The sequence below is a fragment of the Berghia stephanieae genome, chromosome 1, assembly GCF_034508935.2.
Source record: "Berghia stephanieae isolate SIO BIC M18660-M18661 chromosome 1, UCSD_Bste_1.3, whole genome shotgun sequence".
NCBI lineage: Eukaryota > Metazoa > Mollusca > Gastropoda > Nudibranchia > Aeolidiidae > Berghia > Berghia stephanieae.
Genome location: NC_088360.1, coordinates 75,650,905 through 75,678,180, shown reverse-complemented (window position 1 = coordinate 75,678,180; position 27,276 = coordinate 75,650,905). Strand labels below are relative to the sequence as shown.

General features: G+C 33.9%; 1 protein-coding gene across 1 annotated transcript in view; it reads right to left on the bottom strand.

Moving 5' to 3' along the window:
* Window positions 1-4,775: 4,775 nt before the first annotated feature.
* The window catches only part of LOC144957233 (tetratricopeptide repeat protein 27-like), a 23,683-nt gene continuing 1,182 nt past the window's right edge, over window positions 4,776-27,276 (bottom strand). The window contains exons 2-24 of the mRNA XM_078888309.1: window positions 26,062-26,257; window positions 25,629-25,755; window positions 24,534-24,668; window positions 23,597-23,699; window positions 21,784-21,823; window positions 20,732-20,856; window positions 20,356-20,480; window positions 19,251-19,363; window positions 18,340-18,406; window positions 17,923-18,036; window positions 17,565-17,666; window positions 15,120-15,242; window positions 13,050-13,223; window positions 12,779-12,832; window positions 11,133-11,231; window positions 10,834-10,886; window positions 9,909-9,987; window positions 8,566-8,652; window positions 7,900-8,013; window positions 7,222-7,305; window positions 6,474-6,585; window positions 6,003-6,100; window positions 4,776-4,926 (exon numbers count right to left, since the gene is read on the bottom strand). Coding sequence (XP_078744435.1) covers window positions 4,813-4,926; window positions 6,003-6,100; window positions 6,474-6,585; window positions 7,222-7,305; window positions 7,900-8,013; window positions 8,566-8,652; window positions 9,909-9,987; window positions 10,834-10,886; window positions 11,133-11,231; window positions 12,779-12,832; window positions 13,050-13,223; window positions 15,120-15,242; window positions 17,565-17,666; window positions 17,923-18,036; window positions 18,340-18,406; window positions 19,251-19,363; window positions 20,356-20,480; window positions 20,732-20,856; window positions 21,784-21,823; window positions 23,597-23,699; window positions 24,534-24,668; window positions 25,629-25,755; window positions 26,062-26,257 — 2,438 coding nt within the window. The 3' untranslated portion in view covers window positions 4,776-4,812. The remainder of the gene's footprint in view (window positions 4,927-6,002; window positions 6,101-6,473; window positions 6,586-7,221; window positions 7,306-7,899; window positions 8,014-8,565; window positions 8,653-9,908; window positions 9,988-10,833; window positions 10,887-11,132; window positions 11,232-12,778; window positions 12,833-13,049; window positions 13,224-15,119; window positions 15,243-17,564; window positions 17,667-17,922; window positions 18,037-18,339; window positions 18,407-19,250; window positions 19,364-20,355; window positions 20,481-20,731; window positions 20,857-21,783; window positions 21,824-23,596; window positions 23,700-24,533; window positions 24,669-25,628; window positions 25,756-26,061; window positions 26,258-27,276) is intronic.

Sequence of the window (27,276 nt, the reverse complement as noted above, 5' to 3'; positions counted from 1 at the left end):
ACCATGAGTGACCATAATAACGTCAGAATAGTGTCCATTGTTACTACTTTATGGGAACGTTCATTTAGATAAGGACCAAACAAACTCAGAACAGTTCTGTCCTACGTATTGAGACCGTATGCTTCATAAGATAAGTGGTGTCAAATGTCGCAGAGAAGTCCAATAGAGTAAGAACAGAGACATTACCAGCTTGGCAGGACGTTAAAAGGTTTTTCAATATTTTTAATAAGAAAATTAAATCTGAGACTGGTCTGAAAGTTTTCATGTGCTTTAAAAAAAAATGAGGTAATAATTGATTTTAGGCAGTTTGGTACGTCCGCGCACGAAAGAGAATGGTTAATGATACATATCTGTAATTGGATCAATGGGCAAATATAGACAGCCTTTTTTTTTTATCTAGACAGTCTTTTAATAGACACAATGAATGTAGGCATAGGGTCAAGAAGGCAAGAGTTGTTTGGGGAGGTGATAATACAGGTAAGCACTTCTTCGGGAGTTACATTTCAGAAACTAATAAAGCATTGAAAGCCTAGAGGAAGAGGATGCTATGAACCGAGATGCATGGAGATGTGGCATTCATTATGGCAACCCTGCAAAATGCAGGGTAAGCTGAAAGATTAAGAAGAAGAAGAAGAAGAAGAAGAAGAAGAAGAAGAAGAAGAAGAAGAAGAAGAAGAAGAAGAAGAAGAAGAAGAAGAAGAAGAAGAAGAAGAAGAAGAAGAAGAAGTAAAATATTGAAAGCTAAAGAGGTAATACTCGTACTAAGAGTGAGAGGGTTAATGGGATCACTACATTTTAGCCTAATGGAGTTTCAAATATTAGTTCTGTGCAATATATTTAGCAATAGTGTTGGGTAGTAGAGATGGTTCGAATATTCCTAAAGCAGACGATGTAGTGATTTATACAAAAGCCCCAATATATGAGAATGGAGATGCAATGAAATCTCATCGGTAAAAATTACATTCAGGGTTTCCAGAAAAAAATTAGAGTCAAATTTACGACCTTGAAACAAAATTTACGACCTAGAAATTAAAAATATTTTATTGTTTGTTTTTTTTTCTGGCATCAATGGTTTATACTCATATCACACTCATCTTAGCGTCAACTCACTATAAAATCTAATTTCCAATAATTTGTCAGGTCAAGTTTTGGTGCTATTTGTAGGGGAAAAAACTTCTATTGAACCTCAGTACAACGGGGACTTGGTTATAACAAGGTTTTTTAAGATCCCCGCTATTTCTCTCGTTTGCCTATAGTAAAATGCATCGGCTATAGCAGGGACTTTTACAGCATAATCGGTTAAACAGGAGTGCAGAACCTCACTCGATACATTAGCCTACCTTTACACTCAGGTAAACTTTCAGCTGAGGGCAACGGAGAGCTAAGCTTGGCCTAGTTCATGAATACTGTGTTGTTTGTGTGTGGAGGCTTATTACTGCTATACATCATTTTCAGTATAACATGGGCCTTGTTGCGGTGTGTATGTGTGTGTGTGTGTGAGAGAGAGAGAGAGAGAGAGAGAGAGAGAGAGAGAGAGAGAGAGAGAGAGAGAGAGAGAGAGAGAGAGAGAGAGAGAGAGAGAGAGAAATGATGATTGAGGCCATTAATTTGGGTTGTTTCTCTTGAAATTCGGCTATAACAGAAATCGGTTATAACAGGGGTTCAAGGCTGGTCCCACCATCACTGTTATACTGGGGTTCCACTGTAGATGATTCAGGAAGTTTTTGTGACATATTTTCACAAAACATGCACAGTGGCATGGCAATTAAAAATAGACCAGGGGTGCCATCGGGAGTGAGGTTAAAAGAATGTAGACTCATGGCTTTATCCCTCTTTAAGAAACTGCATTAGTCCATGAATCAAAACAGGAAAAAAAGCCTCCCCCCAAAAAGGAACTATACATTCGACTGTTCAGATTTTACGAGCCTTACGAAGCTTTTAGGTCATTTCAGCAGCAGTAAAAAGAAAGATAGAATAGTTAAAAGGTTTAGATCTAGCTGTCAAGAAACAAAGGAGACTAGTTCAACAAATAGATCCAAAAACAATATATTATTGCAGCTAGTCTGAAACCACTTATCCATCATAAGTCCTACACTGACCCTACTACAGGATCTCGCCCAAAAGGAATACCGTCAGTGTTTTAATGACAATTAATACATTATGGAGATATTATTTGCACTTTTAAAAAGCTAATCTCAGAAAAAGATTACTTATTAAAGTGTTTTCCTCCCAGAAAAAGAATCTAGGCAAATCTATATAGTCTCAATCCAAAGCAAGATCACAAGGTCTTGGGGAAAGGACAAAGTTTTAGGGGAAAAGTAAGATAGCAAGGATCGATAGACTCCATCAACCCAAGAACTTGGATGAGTCAGGCCTTGAGCAAAACTCAATTATCTCATTCCTGGACAATGACATAAAGATTGAATGGTAAAGACAATTTCGGAGGATGGGGTAAGGGGGGGGGGGGGGGTCACAGTGAGAGTGACCTCCCCGCCACACCATGGGAGATCAAAAGAACCTATCCGACGAGCAGGTCTGATAAACACAAATTGTTATGGTCTCATTGCTGTAATGGAAATACTCTCAAACCAACGCAAGGTAGTGTCCATAACTACACTGTTAAATCAGGCCCATAATTGCGCTTGGTTATCAGACCTGCAAATATATGCACCTTGAACCTATCCCATATCTATGTAGGTACCACTCTCAAATTCCAACAAAGAAAATGAAGAAAAATGAATGTTAACGTAAAAACTAAGCATTGAATAAAAAGAAGGAACTTTTATTGATACTGTACAGAGAAATACAGCCCAAAAAAAAAAGTACCACAAATCTCCCTCTCTCTTTCTCTTTCTCTCTCTTTTTCTATTTATTTCTCTCTCTCACTCGTGTATGAGTTTGTTTCCAAAGTGAAATCAATTTCTTGCTCTGAGATAGCTCACATTAAAAATGTTGACTTTCAGACAATGCAGATTAAAACATTTGATTAACTGAAATAGTTTTCCTCTTGTTAAAAACATAATAAAATGATATTTTTAATAAATTTAACTTTTCAAAAAGTGTACATTAAGATTTATATATTCACGTTTTCTCCAAATTGAGATATTACTGGTTCAAAGTCGAAGACTTTCCATGTATGACAATCCTCTTAAATACTCTTATATATAGCTTTAGGAAAAAATCGATAGAAGTAACACCAAAATTGGCCTCACAATGTAGCAGTCTTGAGTTTCCTCTACCTATTATATAAAAAGTAGCATAATTTTCTAGAAATAAATGATGATGCTGTACAGCAAAAGAAATGACTATTTCCCCGGCTTTTCAATATAGCTGTGTTGGGAGTGTACAAAAGCAATATTACTGGTAGTTGAATGCAATGGAAATTGTTTGACTGAAAACATAATAACATTCCCAGCCATTTCATCTGCATGGGAACTTCAAATTATGTATATAATTAATGTATGTTGTCTTCTCTTCAAAATAAACAATTTCTATTGCATAATGCAGTAATAAGATAATGAGTAAATAACTCAAAAAAGATAATTCCTTAAAAAAAGTTATGCCATAACCATTTGAAGAAAAATTATATTTGAAACATAAAGGTTGCAATTTCATGGATTCACTAAAAATCAATGCTTAGTTGTTTTTTGTTTTTTTTTGTTTTGTTTTTACAGAGCAACCATAATATTTGCAAAATACATACATATGAATTTACAATTGGTAAATATTACCTCCATTCTCAGTCCTTGATTGGCTTAGGTTATGTCTCGTTTTGGAATAAAATACTGCAGTCTTATGTCTCATTTTGGAAAAAAAAAAGTAGAATTAAATAACTCATTTAACTGAGGATATGTCACGAGATTAATGGAAATGCGGCTATGTGGTCTTGTGGTATGACACTTGCTTTTGGATCGGAAGGTCCTGGGTTCGAGCCTCACTTGACGCATAGCTGAGTCCTTGGAAAAGGCTCTTTACTCACATTCTCTCACCGTACTCAGGTGTAAAATGAGTAACTGGCCGTTAACAGTGCTGTCTCTGTCCGAAAAAAAAACTGCAATATCTCCTAACAGGCGTCATGTCTTACATGTTAAATGTTGCAGTTGCCCAGGGACCCCTTGTAAAGCGCTTTGAGCACGTTTAGTGGATATTGCGCTATACAAAAGCTCAATTATTTATTTATTTTAAATATTTTTTAATAAGACAAAGCTCTTTTACCAATCAGCGATGATAGTGGCAAAAAGGCAAAATGGAGGAAAATTACTCAACACAGTGCAAAATAATTGCGGCAAACAATATAGTCTATAATAAATAAAAGGCCTATCTCAACAGAAATTACTAACAGGTTGGGCAGGGTTCAGTAGACTTTCACAGTCAAAGGCCTTGAGAAAGAGGAATCCAGTTGCAGTTAGGTGTGGTTCCACATATTTTTTTGGTCAAACGGCATCAAGAAAGTGGAACCCACAGTGAAATCCAAAGAAATCCCAAAATGGAGGATCTCAATTGGAGGAAAAGTTGAAATTGCATAATTCTGCCTATTAGTGGAAATCTATCATCACTAACCTGAGTCTGAGCCACCTCTCCTGATCTCTGAGAATGGTGTATGTTGCACTTTGGAAACAAACTCTTCATGTTTATACATATATCATTTAAGTCCTTTTTAGAAGGTGAAATGATCATGTAATGTCAGTGTCAACCACAGGAAATAATTTGAGCCCAACTTTCAGCATCCCTTTTTATTTTTCATTGAACAAGATACACCAAGTTAATTCAATATGTTCTTGAAAAGATCAAGTTTATTTTATTAAAATGTGACTATTTCAAAGCATCAATTTTGGATATGATATCTTGAAGCAAGCTGTCCATTTTACTGCATATTTCACTGACTTGTGAAGCTAATCCTTGTGTGCTTGGGTCTGTGTGTTGTTTCTGGTTGAATTTTTTGTAACATAAGAAAAAAAAATAATTGACAATTCCATTAAAGAAATAGAGATGATATTGATGACAATGATAATGACTTTGATGATAATGATGATGACAAATATGACAACGGCAAAATTAAATTGAGCTTTTAAATAACGCAATATCCACTAAACATGCACAATGCACTTTATAAGGGTCGCTAGTCAACAGCAACACTTAACATGAAGGGCGAGACACGACACCTGTTCGTCGATATTACAATTTTTTTTTCGGAGAGAGACAAAGCGGTTAACGGCCAGTTACTCATTTTACACCTGAGTATGGTGAGAGAATGTGAGTAAAGAGCCATTTCCAAGGACTCAACTATGCACCACTTAGGACTCGAACCCAGGAGGACTTTCCAATCAGAAGGAGAGTGTCATACCACAAGACTACACAAGATGAGGATAACAATAACAATGACGATGATATAATGGTGGTGACGTGAGATTTTAACACTTTTCCAAAACATTTTGTGTGAGTGGAATTTTAGAAGATACAACCCCCCCCCCCCAAAAAAACAGATCAAAAAACAACCCTCCACCCTCCAAGAAAAAAAAAAAGAAACAAACTAATACCAATACAATAATTTAAAATGTATCTAAATACTTGACTCATTGCATCAAAACTATCTTGTAGAAACCTGTAAATGAATCCATTAGTAAAAAATATGAAACTTTAGTAAAATTTACACCCAACTGAGGAGAATGCACAAAATTTCTGACCTGCCAGGAATCAAATGTTTTGAATATCTGATCATTTCTGGCGTTTGGGACACCCCAACATAATACCAGATCGAGGCTGTAGGTCACATACAATACTTTTTCCAATCTTTCTCAAAATATACCACACACATTAATGTGTATAAAACACATTTCAGCTTAAGTGAAATTCCATTTTTTTCCAATTAATTTTCTCTCTATACGATCTTCTTAAAAACACCAACCATTATTCAAGAAGCTTTTTAATTTCTTTAGTCTTGGAATGAAACATAAATATATTTATTTTTCATCAATATCAAAAACTAAAACCTAGATACAGACCTGTACTTTAACTAAGGCCCCTCTCAACATGAGTTTAGCTGATGACAATAAGCGTATGGCTTCTTGCTGAGTTTTGCCCTCTGAGCACTGAACATGAGCTGAAATTTAAAAAAACAAAACCTTAAAGCCAAAATAACTCACTCTCTGAAGAAGAAGAAGAAGAAAAAGAAGAAGAAGAAGAAGAAGAAGAAGAAGAAGAAGAAGAAGAAGAAGAAGAAGAAGAAAAGAAGAAGAAGAAGAAGAAGAAGAAGAAGAAGAAGAAAGAAGAAGAAGAAGAAGAAGAAGAAAGAAAGAAGAAGAAGAAGAAAAGAAGAAGAAGAAGAAGAAGAAGAAGAAGAAGAAGAAGAAGAAGAAGAAGAAGAAGAAGAAGAAGAAGAAGAAGAAGAAGAAGAACAAGAAGAAGAAAAAGAAGAAGAATGAAAAGATTTTTAAAATTATTGGATTAAAAAATCCCCAAAACAAGCAACTTACTTTCAGCAACAGTGATAGCATGGTTGGCAACACTGTTACAGGAATCAAAATCTTTCTCCCAATCAACTTTTTGACTGTAACTACGGTAAGCATTGTTAAGATATTGCAAAGCCTGAAAAACAATAGAAATAATATACTTGATAGAAATAATAGATTCGTCTCGACATTATTATTGTCAAACAATCTCAAGAGCTTCTATTGAAAATAATTATAGTGGACACAGTTTGAGATCTCCAAGGAACATAAAACAAATATTGACTTATGTGATAAAAATCGAAGTGAATGCTCATCAATGCCCCCGGTCAAACAAAATTTAACTGAATAGACTTTACCATGTAAGTAATAGGTTTACCAAGAAAACATTCTGGTGTCTGTTGGAATAAGTTGGCAGGGAAAGACAAGACATTTCATCGACATGCCAACCACAAAAGTGTGACATGAAAAAATATGTGATATTGCTAGAAGACTTTATCTCTAAACATGAAATTCAAATAACTACACAACATGAAGAAAATGTAGAAATGTCATAGAAATTTTATAGGTAGAGTCATTAAAAAATAAAATAAAACCTTTGTCAAAGGTTTAAGAATTATTAAGCAATATACAAAATTTCACGAACCTCAGTAAGCTAGGAAAAAGGTTGTTAGATTGACAAAGAATTATCATAAGGATAAAATTTAACATTCTCCATCAAATATGACTTCGTGCAACGGTTTACTTTCTGGATGGAGTATGCACATTAACCTACCTTATCAATATCAGGTTCTTTGTCTCCCACTTTCATCATGGAAAGTTTGGCATAGTTGGACCAAATGTCACCCTCTCCAGTCACCTGGTTATGAAATATTATAATGAGTTGTCTGAAGGTGGTACTATAACCTCTCTCGATTTTGATATCTCATGAAGCGTTTCATTCAAGAAGTACTCAAAAAATCTTCTTGTTGATTTGATATTATTAATCAAAATACAAAAATTACAATTAACTTAATGAACAATGCATTGTAAAAATAAAACCAGCATTGGCTTAATTTCAAAACAATGGATGAAGTGAATAAATATATTTTAAAAAGAAAAGAAAAGAAAAGGTTAAAGCAAAGAATTACTGATATAGATAGTATGCAGATGACGTCACTCAGGCCTTTGTTATTGTTTTTGCCATCCGCGTTTGTGAGTTGTTCTCAATAAACTGTATTAACAAGACTATAAAAGTACATGGTTACACAGAGTTTGTGTGTTGGTCCGTTATACTTCCGGATGGCAATGTTGTGAACTCCTTGGCCAAGCGCATTCTATCTATAAATAACTACCAATATAACCAATTTTTTTCTGCCCAGGCTTGTTCTTTATATCGGTGCTCCACTTCATTGCTATTTGCTATTATGCTAATTTCATCATTGGACATCTTAATAACCTTGATGAAAATTACCTTGGATGTAATTCTCCCGAAGAGCTCCATAACCTTTCCATAAAGATGGTCAGCTGGATTTCCTTTGGCATCGGGAGTTTTCTCTATGACAGCTTTGGTCAGGATGTTGAGAACCTATATCAGAGTTGAATAAATATTCCAAAATGAAGAGAAATCAAATATATCTCTAATAAGAACTTATAAGAGGGCAACAAGCAAATATGTATTGTGTTATTCCAATCATATTTTCCATTCCTATAAGTTTGTTTTTTTAAAGAGGACCCAAACCCACAAAAAAATAAACTGCAAAGGATTTCTTCAAAGGATCAATGTGGTTAGACATTAACAGTAAATAAAAGTAGTCCTTCAGAGCTACACAGCCCATGGAGTGGGCCATTTATCCCAGCTTCCATAGAAATAAACAGAGGTGAAGGTTACTGATACCCTTTGGATATAATTTGCTTGATACCATTTGGATATAATCATTAGTCTTTCAGAAAGTATTCTCCACAAGATCTAATTGACCAAGCTAAGCAATCACTATGGGTGGATGGAGGATAAAATTATTTTTTAAATGTTCCCGGGATTGATATCAGTTCCTGTGAATTTGAGGTGAGCAATATATTGGAATACCAAAAATTAACTTAAAATGTGGCTTAAAAAATGTGAAAGATTAAATCAATATACCTCATTATCAGTCCATTTGCTTTTCAGATCCAGTAGGCGATGATAGGATTGAATTACATGATTGAACTCACCAACATCTACAGCAATCTGGAAAATAATAATAATAATAATAATAATAATAATAATAATAATATAATAATAATAATAATAATAATAATAATAATATCAACAATAACAATAACAACAACAATAATATATAATAATAATAATAATAATAATAATAATAATAATAATAATAATAATAATAATAATAATAGTAATAATCTATTCTTTAAAAACAAAAAAAAAGACTGGGGGTTAACATTGTTCTGTACAGCCCATGACAATTTTTTACCAACGAGCACAGAATTACTGGGAAATTTAAAAATCAAAAAACTATTTTTTTACAGATTGATATACCTGTAACTTGCAAACCTTTCTTCAATTAAGGGTCATTAGATCACCCGTTGATACAAATGGTTTTTTAGAATTTCTGCTAAGACATATGACTTATGATCAGTCCTAAATTTGACCTTGGCTTTGTGAATCGCCATCTGGCGACCCTGTCTACAGACATTATTACTGAACCGATTTTATTGTTGATGGCTCAAAAGATTTCTCTAGATATATGTCAATTTTCTTAATACAGAAGTATAATAATTTATATAGAAAGGGACCTGTTCATAACAGCTTTTATTTCTTCGCAAATATTGTGGGTTCTCAACTAGTGATAATAATAACCACCATCATCATCATCATCAGAAACTTAACTTTTTTTTCTTCTTGCTTTATAGGCCTATCAATATATATATATATATATTTTTTTTAATGATTATAAAATAATTGAAAACTGCACGAGAGGGGAACCTCAATTTCGGCTTGAGGATCTCTTGTGAAAAATAAATTTCCTATTCTTTGTTTTTTTCAAAGAGAATATTTTTAAGTAAGTGAGTGAAATAGAGGGAGGAAACGACAGGATGCCATTTTAAACTATATTTGTTTGATTTTTGCATTTCATTAAGGGTTTTGCAGTGCTTGCATTTTAGCCCTAGTAAAAAGGAAATTAATTGAGCAGTCATAATATTCAGATCAAGCTGATAAGTATTAAGTGAAAATGAAAATAAAATATGACTATCTTCCTTTGATCATTCATACAACAATTCTAAAAATAAAAGTCAATCATTACACCTATGAAAAAAGTAAATCAAAGAAGACAAGTTCGGCAGAAAAGAAGAAGATCCAAGAGCAATAATTTCCTTGTAACTGGTTTTAAAACAAAAGTCCATCTGCCACAGGAATGGCAAAAGGGATATAATCAAATGATTACATAGATACCTATCAAAGAAGTATTCAAAATATCTTACGACTAAAGAGTTCTCCCATAACTGCCAATTATCATAGCTACATTTAAGAGCATCTTGAAGCACTGAGAAAGCCTTCTTTCTGAAAAAAAAAAGACATGAATCTTTGTTTTATACATGGCTTACAGACTTCAAACTATCATATTTTACCTCTTAAATAAATTTTCAATGAACTTTTATATTTTGTATAAATAATTTGCATCCATTCCTTTCTAAATTACAAATACGACTTAAGGCATGCTTACCCTCAATTTCAAATTTAGGAATAATATGTTGGGCAATAGTAAAGCCTTAAAAGACAATAAAATGTCTAATATAATATATCAAAAGCATAACATGGTAACAATAGGACAAGAGGCAATACTTAGTAGTTACCAAACTGCTTGCAAAACTTCACAACTCCTTGATTAATCAAGTCAAATGGCCTGGAATTAACACAGCCAGTGGTGAGAATGACTGGTCACAAAAAGGAGGACATTTTTTTCCTACGTTTTAGCGCAAAATCACGAGTCATTCTGCCACAATAACTTTTAAAATGCATTTAATATCAATTTACAGAGATGCCAGCCCAAATTGTGTTTCGCAGGAATTTCAGACACCACTCAAGACTTGGAATTATGTGGTGGTGGTAGATACAGTACTGGTGATAGAGATCATGATGTGGTGGTGGTGTATACATAGTAGAACTAGCTAGTCCTGTCCCTTTCAGTTCCATGAGAAAACAACATATCTCTTGAGTTTCTCAAAAGATAGTTGAGAAGATAGAGGAGGGGTATAAAGAGGAAAAAAGATGAAGTGTTATAGGGGGGGGGGGGGGGAACGGATGGATATCGGGGAGAATGGGATGAGTAGGTAGAGGCAGATGAGGAATTAGAAGGTAAGGGACAAGTGAAGATTTTTTTTTAAATAATAAAAATGAAAACCTTACTTCTCTTTCAAACGAACAAAACATGTTGCCAGATTACTCCATGCTTCAAAGTTCTGTAGTAAAAGGAATGAAGAAAAAAAAGTCAATATATTTTGAAAATTTAGATAAGTATATACAGTGTAAGCAAGGAATATACATCTTTGGAAAGTATCTATTCTTGTTCAGATGAAAAACGTTTTGCTAATTTCCAAGATTATTAGCACCTAAAGCCTATGCATTAGATTAAATTCATATATATATTTCATGACATCAACTTAAACTTGAACTAAAATAAATATCAAAACTTGTTAGACACTCACATCATAATCAATTGAAACACATCTTCTAAAAGCTTTTGCAGCAAGGTCAAACTTTTCACAAGCCATTGCAGCACATCCATGAGTAAACCACAAAGGAATCTGTGAAATCATTGCAGAAGTGGACAAAATAATTAACATTGAACAAGTGAATTGGCTGGGATGAGCAGATACAATATCTATTGATGAATTGATATACAAAAGAGTTTAGTAATAAAAGATGCATCGAAACCAACACATACGATACATCAGGACAAAATTATGTACATTGAATTAACACAGCAACACAGAAAAAAAAGGCTGTTAATGAACGATATTAATAATAATAAAGTGTTGCCCACTTATAAGAGTAATTAAGCTAAATATTGAGAGTGGAAAATAAAACTGCTGTGTTTTAAATAATCCAACTATATTGTTTTCACTTTAGATGAGTCCAGATAGCTGAAGTGGCCTCCCAGTTGAATGACAAGCAAAAGGACTGATTTCAAATCGTTAAGATTTTTGGAGGTTTTCATTTTTTCCAATAGAATAGTTAACTATCCAAAGGGTAGTTAGTAATTGTTATATTAACTGTTGTTTACGCTACATAATCCAAAGTAAGCACCTGTTTTATGGGTCTTTAAAAAAAAAAGTCCTTCAGGGCCATAATACCTATGGAACCAGAGTTTGTCCAGTTTCTATAACAATAAATGGACCATAGCAATTACCTGCTTCCCTTTGGTGAGGACACTAGTCTAATTTAGCTGTTTGTTTGTTTTGAAGGGTTTTACAGCGTTTGCAACACATTAAGGTCATATCAGCGTCAGTAAAAAGGAAGAAAATGGGACAGTGAACAGTTCTAGAATTACAATTAAAGCACCCTAGAAAAGGTAAGACAAAGTGGAATTGGTTCAAATAGGAAAAAAATGTAGATTCCAAGAGCACACTATCAAAGTACTTAGTTTGAGAGTCTCATCCATACACAAGCACAGGTCTCCACTGAGAGGAATACACTCAAATGTTTACAAATCATATATAATACATAAACAAAACGTAATACAGTGCATAACAGAGAGATGATTTACAAGGGGAAAAAATATCATCTCCCAAAACTAACTATACATTTGACTGTTTCCCTCCCAGCCAGGGCAAGACAAAACCAAGTAATATCATTCCAAGACAAAGACAGAAAGCATGTTGGAAAACAGACATAGGGGGATAGAAGACACAGTATGTATCTCCCTGCCCACTATGGGAGGTCAGAAACCCCACCCAGTAACTTAGCTGTATTCTCTCCTCGCCAAATAAAGCTTGCCTAACTTGACCCTCTGCCTACATCAGTCTATCATAATATACTTTCCACCAGATCTAAAAGACCCACCTATCCAATCACTGCTGGGTGGACAAATGGGTCAAGAAAAAAATCTCTATTTCACCTGAGATCAATCCTGGTCCCTTTGCGTGTCAAGTGAGTGTTCTACCAACTGAGCTCTTGGGACCCTCCATGTCTTAAAAACGCATTTCATATTTTGCGCACACAAAGATACAATTCAAGCCCAGAAACAGATAACCTACAAATGTCTTAAAGCACTATTTTTCCCAGCATAACTTTAAATAAAGATGTAGCATCACTGGATAGTAGTATAGATTTCAAAAGAAAATGTACTCACTTGCAAGGGATTAATGTCCAGTGATTTTGTGAAGCAGTCTATTGCTTCCTCAAACTTGGAAAAAAAAAGGAAGAGCAAAATAAATAAAAACTAAAATAAGTTTACATTAAAAAAATTTCTTTTAAAAATGATATTACAATTTAAAAACTAAATCTAATTGAGTTGCAAGAAAAATTTTGAAATTAAACAATTTAAATAAAATAACATTATTGTAGTTATCGAATTCAAAGTAATAATTTCTTGGTTATTATTCACAAAAACAAAAACTTACCCGATGTTGATTGAAATGGAGATAGCCAATACAACGCTGAGCCCTTGAACTTCTGTGGTTGGACAATTCCCAGGCCCTCTGATATTCCTCAATGTTGCTTGTTACATCACCAAGGAAACACAACAAAGTTGGAGTCTCTTTAACAGCCAAACGTTCTCTAATGAGAGATTCAGCCTGTGATATAAAAAGAGAATAACAATGTAAATTCGAGAGAGAAAAAAACAAACATATTATTTGTCACCAGTATAAAACTTTTATTTGTAATTTCTGACTTAAACATGATGAGATATCAGAGCTGCCATTAAAAAAAAAAAGTACAACAACAAAATAAAAAGAATTCGATGTAAAAACCAAATTTTTCAGCAAGCCAAAAGTGCATTACATTTTCATATATGAAATTCAGATTAGCCTTTAAACTACATTCAAATAGGAATATTAGTAATTACAAGTGTCCTTGCATCAGTAGTTATGAACTCTTCACAACAAACAACACTGGATGCCAATATCAATAAACATCAGACGTTTGTTTTGTTTTTTTGGTGTTTTATGGCGCTTGCGACACATTAAGATATCAGCGCCAGTAAAAAGGAAGAAAATGGGATAGTAAAAAGTTATAGAACTACAATTAAACCACCCAAGAAAAGGTATAAGACAAAGGGGAATTTGGTCAAATAGGAAACAGATGTAGATTCCAAGAGCCACTATCAAAGTACTTAGTTTGAGATCACCTAAAAGCCTCACAGACACAAGCACAGGTCCCAACTAAGAGGGATACACTCAAACATATTAAACAAAACAATACAGTGCAGAACAGAAAGATGATTTACAAGACAAAAAATATCATCTCCTAAAACTCTAACTATACATTTGACTGTGTCCCTCCCAGCTATGATATCTGGCCAGGACCTGGACAAAACCAAGTAATCTCATTCCAAGACAAAGACAGAAAGCATGTTGGAAAACAGATATAGGGGGATATAAGACACAGTAAGTGCATCCCTATCCACTATGGGAGGTAAGGAACCCCACCAAGAATAAAAATCAGAAAAATAGGATAAAAGGAAGTATAAAGGCCAGGCGTGATTGTTGTAAAAATTGCCCATTTCTTCCAAGTGTTATCACGGGAAAGGTATGGTCACACAACAATAAGACAGATAAAATGTACTAACTTACTAATTACAATAAAGACTCGCGGTGCTTTAATTATTTTACAAACAGAGACATGGCTCTTATCAGACACACCATCCACTAGATACAAGTTAGAGAATAGGCAAGAAAAGCGGAGAGTTTATGCAGCTGTATTAACAACATTTTTTGTTACAAATGATGTCATAAAAACAACAACAAAGAGATAAACTGAACTGTGTGACAAAAATTTCAAAATGTTGACTGTATCTATTCATCAGCTTTATATTCTATGAGAATTTACAATATTTACAACATTACAATTTACATTCCACAAGACACCAATACGGCAATGCTAAAAATGGCATTGAAAAAAAGAAACACTAGTCATACGGTTGTGTAATTTCATTTCCTGGAGTTTTTCACAATGTTATTAAAAATTTTCAGGATTTCATCAATAGGGATCCAATGTAAAAAAAATGGTCCCAATCTCAGTGGAAGTATAATAACTCTCTTTCAGAGGACTGGATACATACCTTATGTAATTGATCTTCTGGTTTCAGAGTGATGGCATCTCATTTTCAAGTCTAAATATATGCCGGTTGTCAATAAAGATCATCCATCCTCACTCTCTTATGTTCCATAATCTTAAGAATCAGCCTATACATACTGCTACTAAAATAGTTATCCCACCTAATGATTCAATGTGTAACCTATTCATTATAAGTCCTCATAAGGACTGGTTATATAACACTTCCAAAGAGTTTTGAACCAGATGAGGTATGACATCACGACTTCTCTGCCCTATTTGTAACTTGTACTTAAGACCATGATGTACTAGATTTATTTCTCACATTTATAACTCACATGCATACACACACAAAACAAACAAAAAGAGCACCTGTATATAGAAATTAATATCATTACAAATTACATCTAAATGACCTTTTCTGTCTTTCGAAGTCTTTGGTAACATGATATGACATCTTCCCACATCTCCAGAGACTCAAACACATCCAGAGCTTCCCCAAACACACCAATTGACACCAGAATTGTTGCAAAATCTCTCTGCATAATTGAAAAGAAACAAATGATATACCAGCATTCTGATGAACAGGTGAAAAGAAGAAAAACAACATTGTAATTATAAGGAAATATTGGATAAATTTCAATGCCAAGTGTGTTCGTTCTCTCTCTCTCTCTCTCTCTCTCTCTCTCTCTCTCTCTCTCTCTCTCTCTCTCTCTCTCTCTTCTCTCTCTCTCTCTCTCTCTCTCTCTCTCTCTCTCTCTCTCTCTCTCTCTCTCCTTCTCTCTCTCTCTCCTCTCTCCTCTCTCTCTCCTCTCTCTCTCTCTCTTCCTCTCTCTCTCTCTCTCTCCTCTCTCTCTTCTCTCCCTCTCTCCTCTCTCTCTCTCTCTCTCTCTCTCTCTCTCTCTCTCTCTCTCTCCTCTCTCTCTCTCTCTCTCTCTCTCTCTCTCTCTCTCTCTCTTCTCTCTCTCTCTCCTCTCTCTCTCTCTCTCTCTCTCTCTCTCTCTCTCTCTCTCTCTCTCTCTCTCTCTCTCTCTCTCTCTCTCTCTCTCTCTCTCTCTCTCTCTCTCTCTCTCTCCTCTCTCTCTCCCTCTCTCTCTCTCTCTCTCTCTCTCTCTCTCTCTCTCTTCTCTCTCTCTCTCTCTCTCTCTCTCTCTCTCTCTCTCTCTCTCTCTCTCTCTCTCCTCTCTCTCTCTCTCTCTCTCTCTCTCTCTCTCTCTCTCTCTCTCTCTCTCTCTCTCTCTCTCTCTCTCTTCTCTCTCTCTCTCTCTCTCTCTCTCTCTCTCTCTCTCTCTCTCTCTCTCTCTCTCTCTCTCTCTCTCTCTCTCTCCTCTCTCTCTCTCTCTCTCTCCTCTCTCCTCTCTCTCTCTCTCTCTCTCTCTCTCTCTCTCTCTCTCTCTCTCTCTCTCTCTCTCTCTCTCTCTCTCTCTCTCTCTCTCTCTCTCTCTCTCTCTCTCTCTCTCTCTCTCTATCTCACACACACAAAACCACTATCTCATCTCATCTCATGTAGTTCCATATCTGAAGCAGACGTCGGAGGTCATCTTCCGCCAAGCTGATCTATCTCTTGCCAATTCTATTAAAGCAGCGCCACCTTTCTCAGCTTCATCTGTCCAAGTCTCTATCCCTTTCAAATACTTATCTTATTCTTCATCTTATTCTTTTTCCATTATCTTTCCAGTCAAGGCGAGTATTTCCAAACCAGGGTGGCGGATAATGTGTCCTAAAAATTCCATTTGGCGTTTGATGATTTTTGTTATCAGTGATCTTTTTCTGTTTGCCATTTCTAAAATTTCTTCATTTCTTTTCCTTTCCATCCATGACACCCTCATCATTCTTCTGTAAAACCACATTTCCACTGCCTCCAGTCTTTTAACCATGGTCTTGTTTATGGTCCAGCTCTCACAACCATATAGCAGCACAGACAGTACATAGCAATCCAGGACTTTGATTTTTGTTTTCATGCTAATATTCCTGTTTTTCATTATTGTATGCAGCTGGTTGAATGCATTCTTCGCCATACCTATTCTTTTCTTTATTTCACAATCTGATTTTCCATTGGATGTTACATTGAAGCCTAAATATTTGAAACATTCAACTTGTTGTATTGTTTGTCCTCTGCTTGTTATTACACAGGCTGGTGGGTTATTATTTTTAGATACCGTCATACATTCTGTTTTAGATATATTCAGTTCCACTCCCATATTTTCACTACTCCTGACTACAACATCCAGTAATTCTTGTAGTTCATGTTCAGATTCTGCCAGTAGAACCGTATCATCTGCATACCTCAGATTTGTTACATTCTTTCCTCCAATACACACCCCCTTCTTATGTTCGATATCTCTTAATATCATTTCACTATAGAGGTTGAATAAATCTGGAGACAAAACACACCCCTGCCTAACTCCTCTTCTAATAGGTGTAAAACTGCTTAGCTCGTTGTCAACACGCATTGCTGCTTCTTGTTCCCAGTACAAATTCCGTAATATTCTTAAATCTTTACCATCAATGTCCAAGGATGATAGAATTTTGAATAGTTTTTCGTGTTGTACTTTATCAAAGGCTTTTGAATAGTCGATGAAACACATATACAGATCTTTATTTACTTCAATACATCTTTCCATCAGCATTGATAATGTGAATATTCCATTTCTGGTACCCTTGTCCTCAACAAAACCAAATTGCATCTCCCCAATTTCAGGTCGTATTTTATTTCTTATTCTTAGTAAAACCACTATATCCATACAATAACCCACACACACACTTAATATTCAACTGATCTGGTTTGCATGATTGCAATAAAGCATGAGAGTTTCTAGATTCTATTTTATGGGTTAACTCATTAAATACAAAGTCTGTACCTTGATGGCCCAAGATGGAGATATATGAGATGCAAAAAACAATGGTGCCCTCATGCTAACATCAGCGGACATTGTGGAAGCTGTGGTCATTTTGGACAGCAACTGCAAGGTTAAGATTAAGAAAATTAAATAGCTCTGATAAAGAATTTCGTGAGAAGGGAAAATAGATCTTTAATAAACTGTTTTATTTCATGGCATTTCCATCCTCTCCATATAAACAGAAAAACTTAGCTGTGGGTAACAATATCAACATAAAAATTATAACTAATTTTTTTTTTTTTAAAAGAAAGCAAAAAAAAAAACAAAAAACATATCCCAACCAGATATCTATAACTAAATGAGGCAACTGTTTCCCTACCTCTAATTGCATCATGCACCTCTCCACTCGACGTGTACTGTCTTTCTCTAGCTTGGACCGTAAATGAAGAGCTGTTGCAGTCACACACCAGTTTTTTGAATGATGCAGGATATACTAAGTACAGAGGAGAAAAAGAATGTCATTAGTATCATTGTTACATAAATACCTAAATTATAAGAGGGAAGTCTAAATAAACTTTGCTTTGAGCTAAGAGACAGTGGGGTGTAATTAAATTAATATACAAATGAATAAATAAATAAATCACTCAATCAATCAAGAAATATTTTTTTATAAATAATAATAATATAGAATTTTTTAAAAACGAACAGAGGATTTTACACTCCCTAAAAATGCCATTTGATCATCAAATCAAACTGAAATGGCAAACAAGAAAATGCATAACAAAACCTGACTTACATCTAAATAGGTCTGAATTTCTTCCACTGTCAGTCTTTCATGAGCCATACTACGGCGGTAACTCTCCCTGTGTGAATTGGACAAAAAATTATATTTTATTCATATTTGGCATCAACCCCCCCCCCCCCACCCGAACCCCCCAAAAAAACCCAGCATATCAGACACTTAAATCATACATAACAATAGCTTGGAAAAGGAATAATGATAAAGAGTTTCTGCTTTACAGGAATCTAAGAGAAAGTAAAGGATCAGTTCAAAGAAAGAATGTTAGAAAATCCCAAAAGCAATTTATTTGTGTGTCTTGTCTGAGATTACTCAAAATAGTCCAACACTGGAATCATCTATTGTTATCAATTTATCACCTTTTTCAAACCAGCCACTTGTACAGATTTAATTGATACATACAGATTTTTGGGTAGCTAAATGTGATCAGATTCCGATTTTTTTCCTTACTTTATTTCATCAAGATTAAAGATCTTGTATTTTTGTTTGATATATATTTTTCCTTGAAGTTCTGATATTAAAAAGGAAGTTTAAGAGTACTGAGTGTGCGTCAGTGATTTCTTCTGTTGCGTAAGACATTTCAAATTCCCAAGCATGTACAATAAAGCAATGTAAACAAATTTTCTATAGATCACGATCATCCAATGTGAGATATGTTGCAAATTCAAGCAACCATGAATTTCCAATCTCGTTTTGAATGTTCTTTCTTTCTTTCTTATCCTTTTATCAAATTTAATTTGACCATTAGAGTGAGAATAAAATGGAATTCCTTCAGGCGAGCTGAGAAGCTGCAAATGGGAAGAATGCACTATGCTTTATCCTTGCTTTTTAAATTAATTTTAACTTTCCAAGCTTTAAGTAGCAACTTTTAAAAATATGGATACAAAAATAAAATCATCGATACTTACATCAATCCCAATACTAATGTATGTTCAATGGGGGACAAATCTGGAGTAGATGTTACATCTTCGTCTGTGAATTTGATACTTTCCATAACTGTGTCATCTCCCAGAGGCAATACCTTAAAAGGTAAAAGGGATATTTTCATTTTAAATGGTAATAATGTGATATCGCAAATGATAAAGTGGTTTGAATTAAAACACACACAAAAAAGAAAAACCAACACATTATTATGATAGCTGTTTGCATTTGACATACATCCATTAATATGTTTTGTTTGTTGTTTTTTTAAGGGGTTTTTAAGCTGTGCAACACTTTTTAAGTCATTACAGCGCCAGCAAAAAGGAAGACGACGAGGAAAAGGATCTTGATGTGACGTTCAAAGCACCAAAGAAAAAGTAAAACAAAAAGGGGACAGAATCAGATCCATCAATCTGCCTATTTTGGAATTACCTAAAAGTCGCATTCCAACACAAGCAAAGGAGCCCGCTTAGACTGATACACTCAAATACAAAAAAATATATATAATATACTTAGAACAACAAATTAAAATAGTACATTAAATAACATTAATATCATCTCTCCAAAAAAAAATAAAAAAGGATCTTTACATTTGACTATTTCCTTCTAAGCTACGTGTCCATGCCAGAACCAGGCAAAAACTGCGCGACACTCTCAATCTAGTACAATGAGAGAGAGAGTGAGCAATTTGGAAAGATCAAAAAAAATAAAATAAAGGGAGATTAGGGACACAGCAAGTCTTCCATTCTTTCTTTTTCAAAACATATTAATGGTCTCTCTCCGCCCCATTATGTTTTGAAAAAGAAAGAACGAAAGATGAAACAAATAGAGAGCGAGTGAAAGAAAGAGAGTAGATATATAGAGAGAAAGTGAGTAGAGAGAGAGAGAGAGAGAGAGAGAGAGAGAGAGAGAGAGAGAGAAAGAGAGAGAGAGAGAGAGAGAGAGAGAGAGAGAGGGAGTGTGAGAGAAAGAGAGAGAGAGAGTAAGAGAGAGAGAGAGAGAGAGAGAGAGAGAGTGTGGGAGAGAAAGAGAGAGAAATATTTTTAACCTCATTTTCCCATTTTGTCATTAAGAATACAAGAAAATCATTACATTGGGCACTTCTGAAGGAAATTCAAATCTGCAATCAACATGGTCTTCATCATCCTGCCTTGAAACTTTAAGCACAAGCTGAGCTTTATCATCGACTTGAAAATGTGTTCTCTTTCCCATTGCACCTAAAATAATTAATGACAGTTGTTGGGGTTTTTTTTCACAGAAATATACAAGAGATGTTAGAAGATTATTAATGAAGTACAGGAATAGTTACTTTATTGCACTTCCATACACTATCGAAAAATATTTGTTCTACAAATGAAAGTCATATATCTTCATCTTTTATTTATGATCTTATTGTCATGATATTTTCCAGTTAGAATTAAAATATAGAATCCGGGTTGTCAAGTCTGCAAAACCATAAAGACTGTACCTGTAAGAGATATGTCAAGTCCAGAAATCTTTCTTGCTGTTTTGAAATGTTCAGCAGCTTTTTTGTATTCCAGGTAATCATGGCATGAGTACCCTGCTTCAAGATGGAACATAATCTGGATGTCTCTAATAGAGAGAAATATACAAATAGCGCTGATTCAATAGAAAATAATGGATAATTTACAATACAACAAAACAAAAATCGAAACAATAAAGTATGTTGTTAATGATATCACAATTTAATTCTCAGTTCGCTTGTTTGGTCACCCACAGCTCATCACCTGCATGCATAGTTTCTCATTGTCTACACCATGCTGATAAGTCTGACCTCTGTTATCCAATTTTAAATTAATATCCTTACAACCCGTAAACTGCATCTAGCAAATCTTTTAAAATAAATGATGTGTTTATAACTTCTACTTTTTTCTTATCATTTTTTTCCTAATTTCATACTCTTTGGCTCAAGTTGAAATTTAACCCCGCACAATCTACTATTATTGTATCCATACAAGTGAGAGCCTAGGTTTTATTTCCAATGAACTCCCTCTATTCATACCCATGGGGAAACATGTCTTTAAGCTCTATTCCAAGGGAAAACTGAAATGACACCGTTGTCAGCCACAGTGCTCACAAGGTGAGCTAGGACAAGGTGTCTTACACCACGATGAGTCTAACTTGATACACTTTGGGGTCCGAATTTAAAAAAACAAACCTCCGAATTAAAATTAAAAAAACAGCTGTACCAAGCTTTTTTATTTACTAAGCTTTCTGAACAGAAGAAAGATTTATCCAGTCTGACAGTCATTGCTACAGGGTTAGTCACCAAAGCTCAGTCCTAATAGGGAATTGATCCTTGAATAGATTTCCATTACTGATACTTCACTGTATAAATTTGAAAATTGTAAAATGAGAAGAGCAAGTTACAAGTGAAGATGATCAAGTATAGCCTTCATATTTTGTTTTTCAAAGTAAGAAATAAAAATTGTACTGTCCAGTACATCTGTCATTGGTCTTAGTAATGAAAGTTTAAGAAAAAATATGCAATTTACAAACCTGTAGGAATTATCTGTCATAAGAAGTTCCCTGTTTGTCACTGTGAGAGAAAAACAATGAAAAATTATGTAATTTCAATATCTCCATGTGATAACATTAAACTGCTATTCTGAAACAAACCTTAACCGTTTGATCATCAGTTTTGGTTCCTCTGAATACTCGAAATCTCAACAGCTCATCTCGGTCCCCTAGACATGTTGGGAAATGAGTAGTGATTGAATTCATTCTGACCAAAATCACTGCAGAGTACAATAATTGTGGATAAACAGGTATCATATGAATTCAAATTATAAGTAATTAATAATCATTAAAAACCCCCACTGTAATACTATTGTAAACAAACAAGAATTAAATAATTAACTTATGATTGTGGATGATAGTGATGATGACAATGATGATTTAATAAAATATAAATTATAGTTATACTATGAGCTTAGTACACTTGTAATTTATTTAATCATAAATAGTCCTCAACATTTTCAGGAGTCTATAATTGTTAATTTTGACTCATAGTATTCAAAGATGTGTAAAAATCAATATGTAGCATTAAGTGAGACAGAAAAAAAAATTGCACCTCAAAAATGGAGTTCATTATCATTCTTTCTTTTTACATGATTTTACAAAATTATATTATTATTATTATTATTATCATTATCATCATCATCATAAATATTATTATTATTATCATCATCATTAATGTTATTAGCATTATTTTTATTTTCATTATTATTACTATTATTATTTCTTTTATAATGATCAGGGATGCCCTTTGCTAAAATAAAAAAAAGCCGGAAATTTTTCTTGTAAAGAAAATATGAAACATATGAAAAGATTTTGGGCAAAGCTTCTCTTCATCAAATGATATCAACCTTAAATCATATAACAGGATATATAAGCTTCCCCTGAACTGTTGCATTTAAACAACCAATGTTTTCATCTTTAAAAATCAACTAATCAATACCAAACAAGGTCAGCCGGAAAATTTTTAAAAAGCCGTTTTTCAGGCTTAAGCCAGAAAAATGACATCCCTGAATGATAATTATCATTATCAATATGATTAAACATTATCGTTAATTATGAAGCACCCAGGTAAGGCATTTGCTGATAGACAGCATTAAGGTAGACTGGGAAAAAAAACCCTGAAACAATTGCACCTCAAATATGGCGTTATCATTCTTCCTACATTACTATAAAATAGAGCTTAAAAATGAACAACAAATACTTAAAAATGATCCCATTCCTTTTAATTTGACGGCTAAACATTTTTCTTCTTTCCACCACACAAAAATGTAAAGACCACCTAGAAACAATGCCAATCACTCAAGAAAAGGAATTGCTTAACTTGGTGAGGATAATGTATTTACCACCTCAATTAGGAGAAAAAATTTAATGAAATTATCAGAGATTAGCAATCATCTTTCTTGGCTCTTATAAGGACAGCAGCTTTATCAACAATAGTCAAATTGTGTAAGGTTTAGCAAAGAAAGTCAAGATTCTGCTTCACCCTAATTTCAAGTCATATCTTAATTTTGTTCTAAGGCACTCAACTAGATCACTCAACTATTGAGAAATTGTAGAATCACCGATTGTAAATTTGTAAGACAAAAAAAAAGTAAATGTCTTTTTAAATTAAATCCCCAAAACAACAACCCCCCCCCCCCCCCTCCCAAAATTTTTTTTTTTAATTTGCATGTCATTTTATATCAATGATCACATTTGTCCATTTCTAGCTATGCTACATTGTTCCTTTCTTAGATCATTATTTACACATTTCGTTTTTAAAATTTAAGTATTTGGGCAGCAGAAGACTGACCATTGTCAATGATTTCCATGATCGTTGCCTTGAGAGATGGAGATCTTTCAGAAAGCAAAGACTGTTGCAGGACTAAACATCTCATCAACCACCAATCCCAAGTCTATAAAAAAAAAGGGAGAGATGGGGGGGAAGAGGGAATTAACGCAGAGTGAAAAGCATTTTGCTGTGCAGCAAAATTGTCATTTTACAAAATAATCCTGATATACACAACAGTTCTGAAAAAGTATAGCAACCTTGCCCTTTTCAAATTTTCAAATTTTTTTTATGGGTATCCGGTAAGTGGTAGGGGTGTTGAGCCCCCATTCGGGCACCTGACTGGATCACCATCAGTTCATGCATACCATGCCAGGCCATCGTGAGGTGCCCGCAAACAGCTGGCCTTCCAGAATGATTTAGTGATGGTCAACTGGGTAGCCTTTTGCTGCTAGGTATGCATTTGAGCACCTCCACCAACATCAAGATGGTGATCCATGTTAAAATGTATTTAATAAAACTGTGAGAGGTTGTGTGACTGCATTACAAATTCAATAACTTTGCATAGCATTTCATGATATTTAAAATTAAAAACATAAGGTAAGAGCACAAGATAAAGACAGGCTTAAAACAAGTTTTGTTTTGTGTTACCATTTCTATTTACCTAACTTATTGAAATTGATTTTATAATTATAGCAAGAAAGGCCTTGTGTCAAACTATCAATATAACATAGAATTTATGGACAGGATAAATAGTTGCTTCTCAAATGCCAAGCTATGTGATATTAGAGGAAAGACAAGATATAAATTGAATTACAAGATTGTGAAACTGTACGTCAAATTTATACTACAAAATTGACAAAAACTAATTTTTTAAAAGGAATTGAAGAAAGTCTGCTTTGTGTTCTTTCTCTTCTCTTTTTTTTTTTTAGTTTATTAAATCAAATTGAGAACACCATACCTGCAATTGTGAAAAAAATGATTTTCCCTCTAAAAATATCAATCTGGCCAGATATAAGTAGATAACATGTTGTGATTTTGTGTACGCTTCTTCTCCATCAATGCTGAGTTCATCAAGGGCTTCAGATAAAATTTCCTAAATAGATAAAATGTATGAGTGGTTGGGTTACTGAGGTAGATAAAAAAAAAACCCAACAAAAAACAAACAAAAAAAACAACAACAACAAATAAAAACAAATATTTATATTTTCAGGCTTTCTTGGCTTTTACAATGTTACATATCATTCAACCACTTCAAATAATTTGAACTGTTCATGGTATACAACAAACATGACCAAATTATGAATGCCAGGGATAGAATGGAATTGTGATTGTGAGTTATTATCCTAATCACAAACCAACCTGTAAATACCAGAAACCAGAATTGTCTGAACTTTTTTCAAACTCAAATATGATTTTTACGCAACTTTCAATAGCTTTTAGATCAACAAAATCTTTTGGTTCTTTGAAATTGAGGCAAAAGAGATTAAGATTTCAAAGAAAATGTCAGCGGTAAATTTAAATGACTCTGAAAATATCAACAAAAGCTCTCCCAATTTCTTTGGCTTGTTACAACTGCAGTTCCATTTATCAAAATATAATTATATCAACTATTTCATGGTCGAGAAAATGGTGACGCAAGCTTTTGTAGAAAGCTAAAAAGACCCCAGACTTTCTTTGACTCACTGGCTCAATTGCTGCGAGGGAAGCTATTAAAAGGGAAGATTGCTTACCAACAATGCTTCACAGATGTGGAAGGATGGATGCACACACTAAAAATAGCACTTTTTAAAATAGAAAAAAAAAACAACTTTCAAGGCTGGTAGATCCGATTGTTGATCAATGCTGGTGATTCGAAACAATGATTATAGTTGGAGGATTTATAGTTAAGGTCTGTAATCATAAATCAATTTTGATAAAGTCTAGAGCATGTTAACTTAAAAAAAACAAAGCAATAAAAGAATTCTTAAAAGAATAGGAAAAATGAATTAAATAAAATCAATACACGATATGCAAATCAAATAAGGTTTTTGTCACAGCCACAAGTCATACTCACAGCTTCCTTATGTTTGAAATGAGCATGACAAAAAGAAAGAGGATCTTTTTCAGTTTGGGGACCAATCCAATTATTTTGGATGTATAGGTGAAGACATGAAGCACCAACCAACAAGATTTCAAAATTTCTGAGGAAAAAATATATGCATAACTGTCAAGCAAGTACAAAGTACAATAAATAATATGAGATGTTGATTGTGGGAAGTTGTAGCAAAAACATTGGACAAATAACAAGTAAACTTAAATACACAACACAATAAAAGTATAATGGCTTGTTTCATTCCTGGCTAAAAATATAGGATAAAAGAAGAAGGTAAGATAATAAATGAGCCTAAACTCTTTTCTCTTGAAATAATCACTATGTAAATGATTGAAATAAGTGAAAATTATGGTATCTCAACAACAGAGTAAATATCAAATATAGTTGTGTTTACCTGTCCTCAGGGTATTCACAGGCACTCTGAGCAAGCCTTTCAATATTTTTCTTCACATAGTTCACAAGGCACAAGTTGCTGTCATCTGAGGGAAATCTGAAGAGTTCTGCTGAGGCCGCAGTGGATTCAAGAATGCGTTCATATTTACCCTCTAAGAAAGAATCTACACTTGGTAATACTGACTCATTTACCTCACCTGTTGACAAAAAATTTTTTTTTTTAATGAATACATACATATATGAGTCATTGCCAAATAATGAAAAAACAATGTGTCCCGCACCATTTTGGGATAAGAATGAACAGTAAATTTTGCTCATAACATTAACCATTAACACACATAAAATCTTAGGATTTCTGCCCTACTGTGACCCTAAATTTTTTGTTTGTTCCTAATGTTTTATTTTGATAATGTAAATTAAAGTCATAAAATAGGCCAGGATTTGGACGGTAAAATCTATCATTGAATGGTGTGATTTTTACTCTCATAAATGTGATAAAATTAATACAATTGGTCAGGTTTTACGTAAAGATAAACAAAAATACATGGAACTTTCAAATTATTGTATTTTACTATTATAAGCTGCTGCTTTCCTTAAAATCGATAATTTCGTTGTTATTTTCATGTCAACTTCACATACATTTTTGTGTCAAACAAAGATGTTGCTCTCGATTTTTCAGATGGTAAAATGTATTTTAGTTACAATTAGATGTTTCCTAATTATTATTTGGCATATCATTTTTCCATTAGATTTATTTCAGTTTATTGTTTATATTGACGTTTATTTTCAAATCCTGAATTCTTGTCCGAAATAGCAAGATGAAAGTTAACAAGTTAATATTTAATCGGTATAATATTGATAAATAATGAATTTGGGGCATTTTAAGATGATTTCGTTTTTATATAAAGGAAAAATATCTTTTACTGAAAGAAATATGTATTAAGCTTTCTTGTTCGTAACGTTTTTTATTTCTCCTTTATTCGAGATTTGAGTTGACATAAATAGTTCTCATCCTTTCCGGTCCAAACATAGAAACCAGATGAAAGGAGACTCGTGTAGACGCTCTTGTCTTCACTCAATTCACTTCTTTGCTCATCTTTACTTGCGAGCATTATTGTAATAACTTTGCTTCTTTGAGTGATTTGAAACTTTTTTAATTTGTGGCAAATCTAGGTTGTTAGCTTGTTCCATTCATCACGTAATCATGGAATGAGGC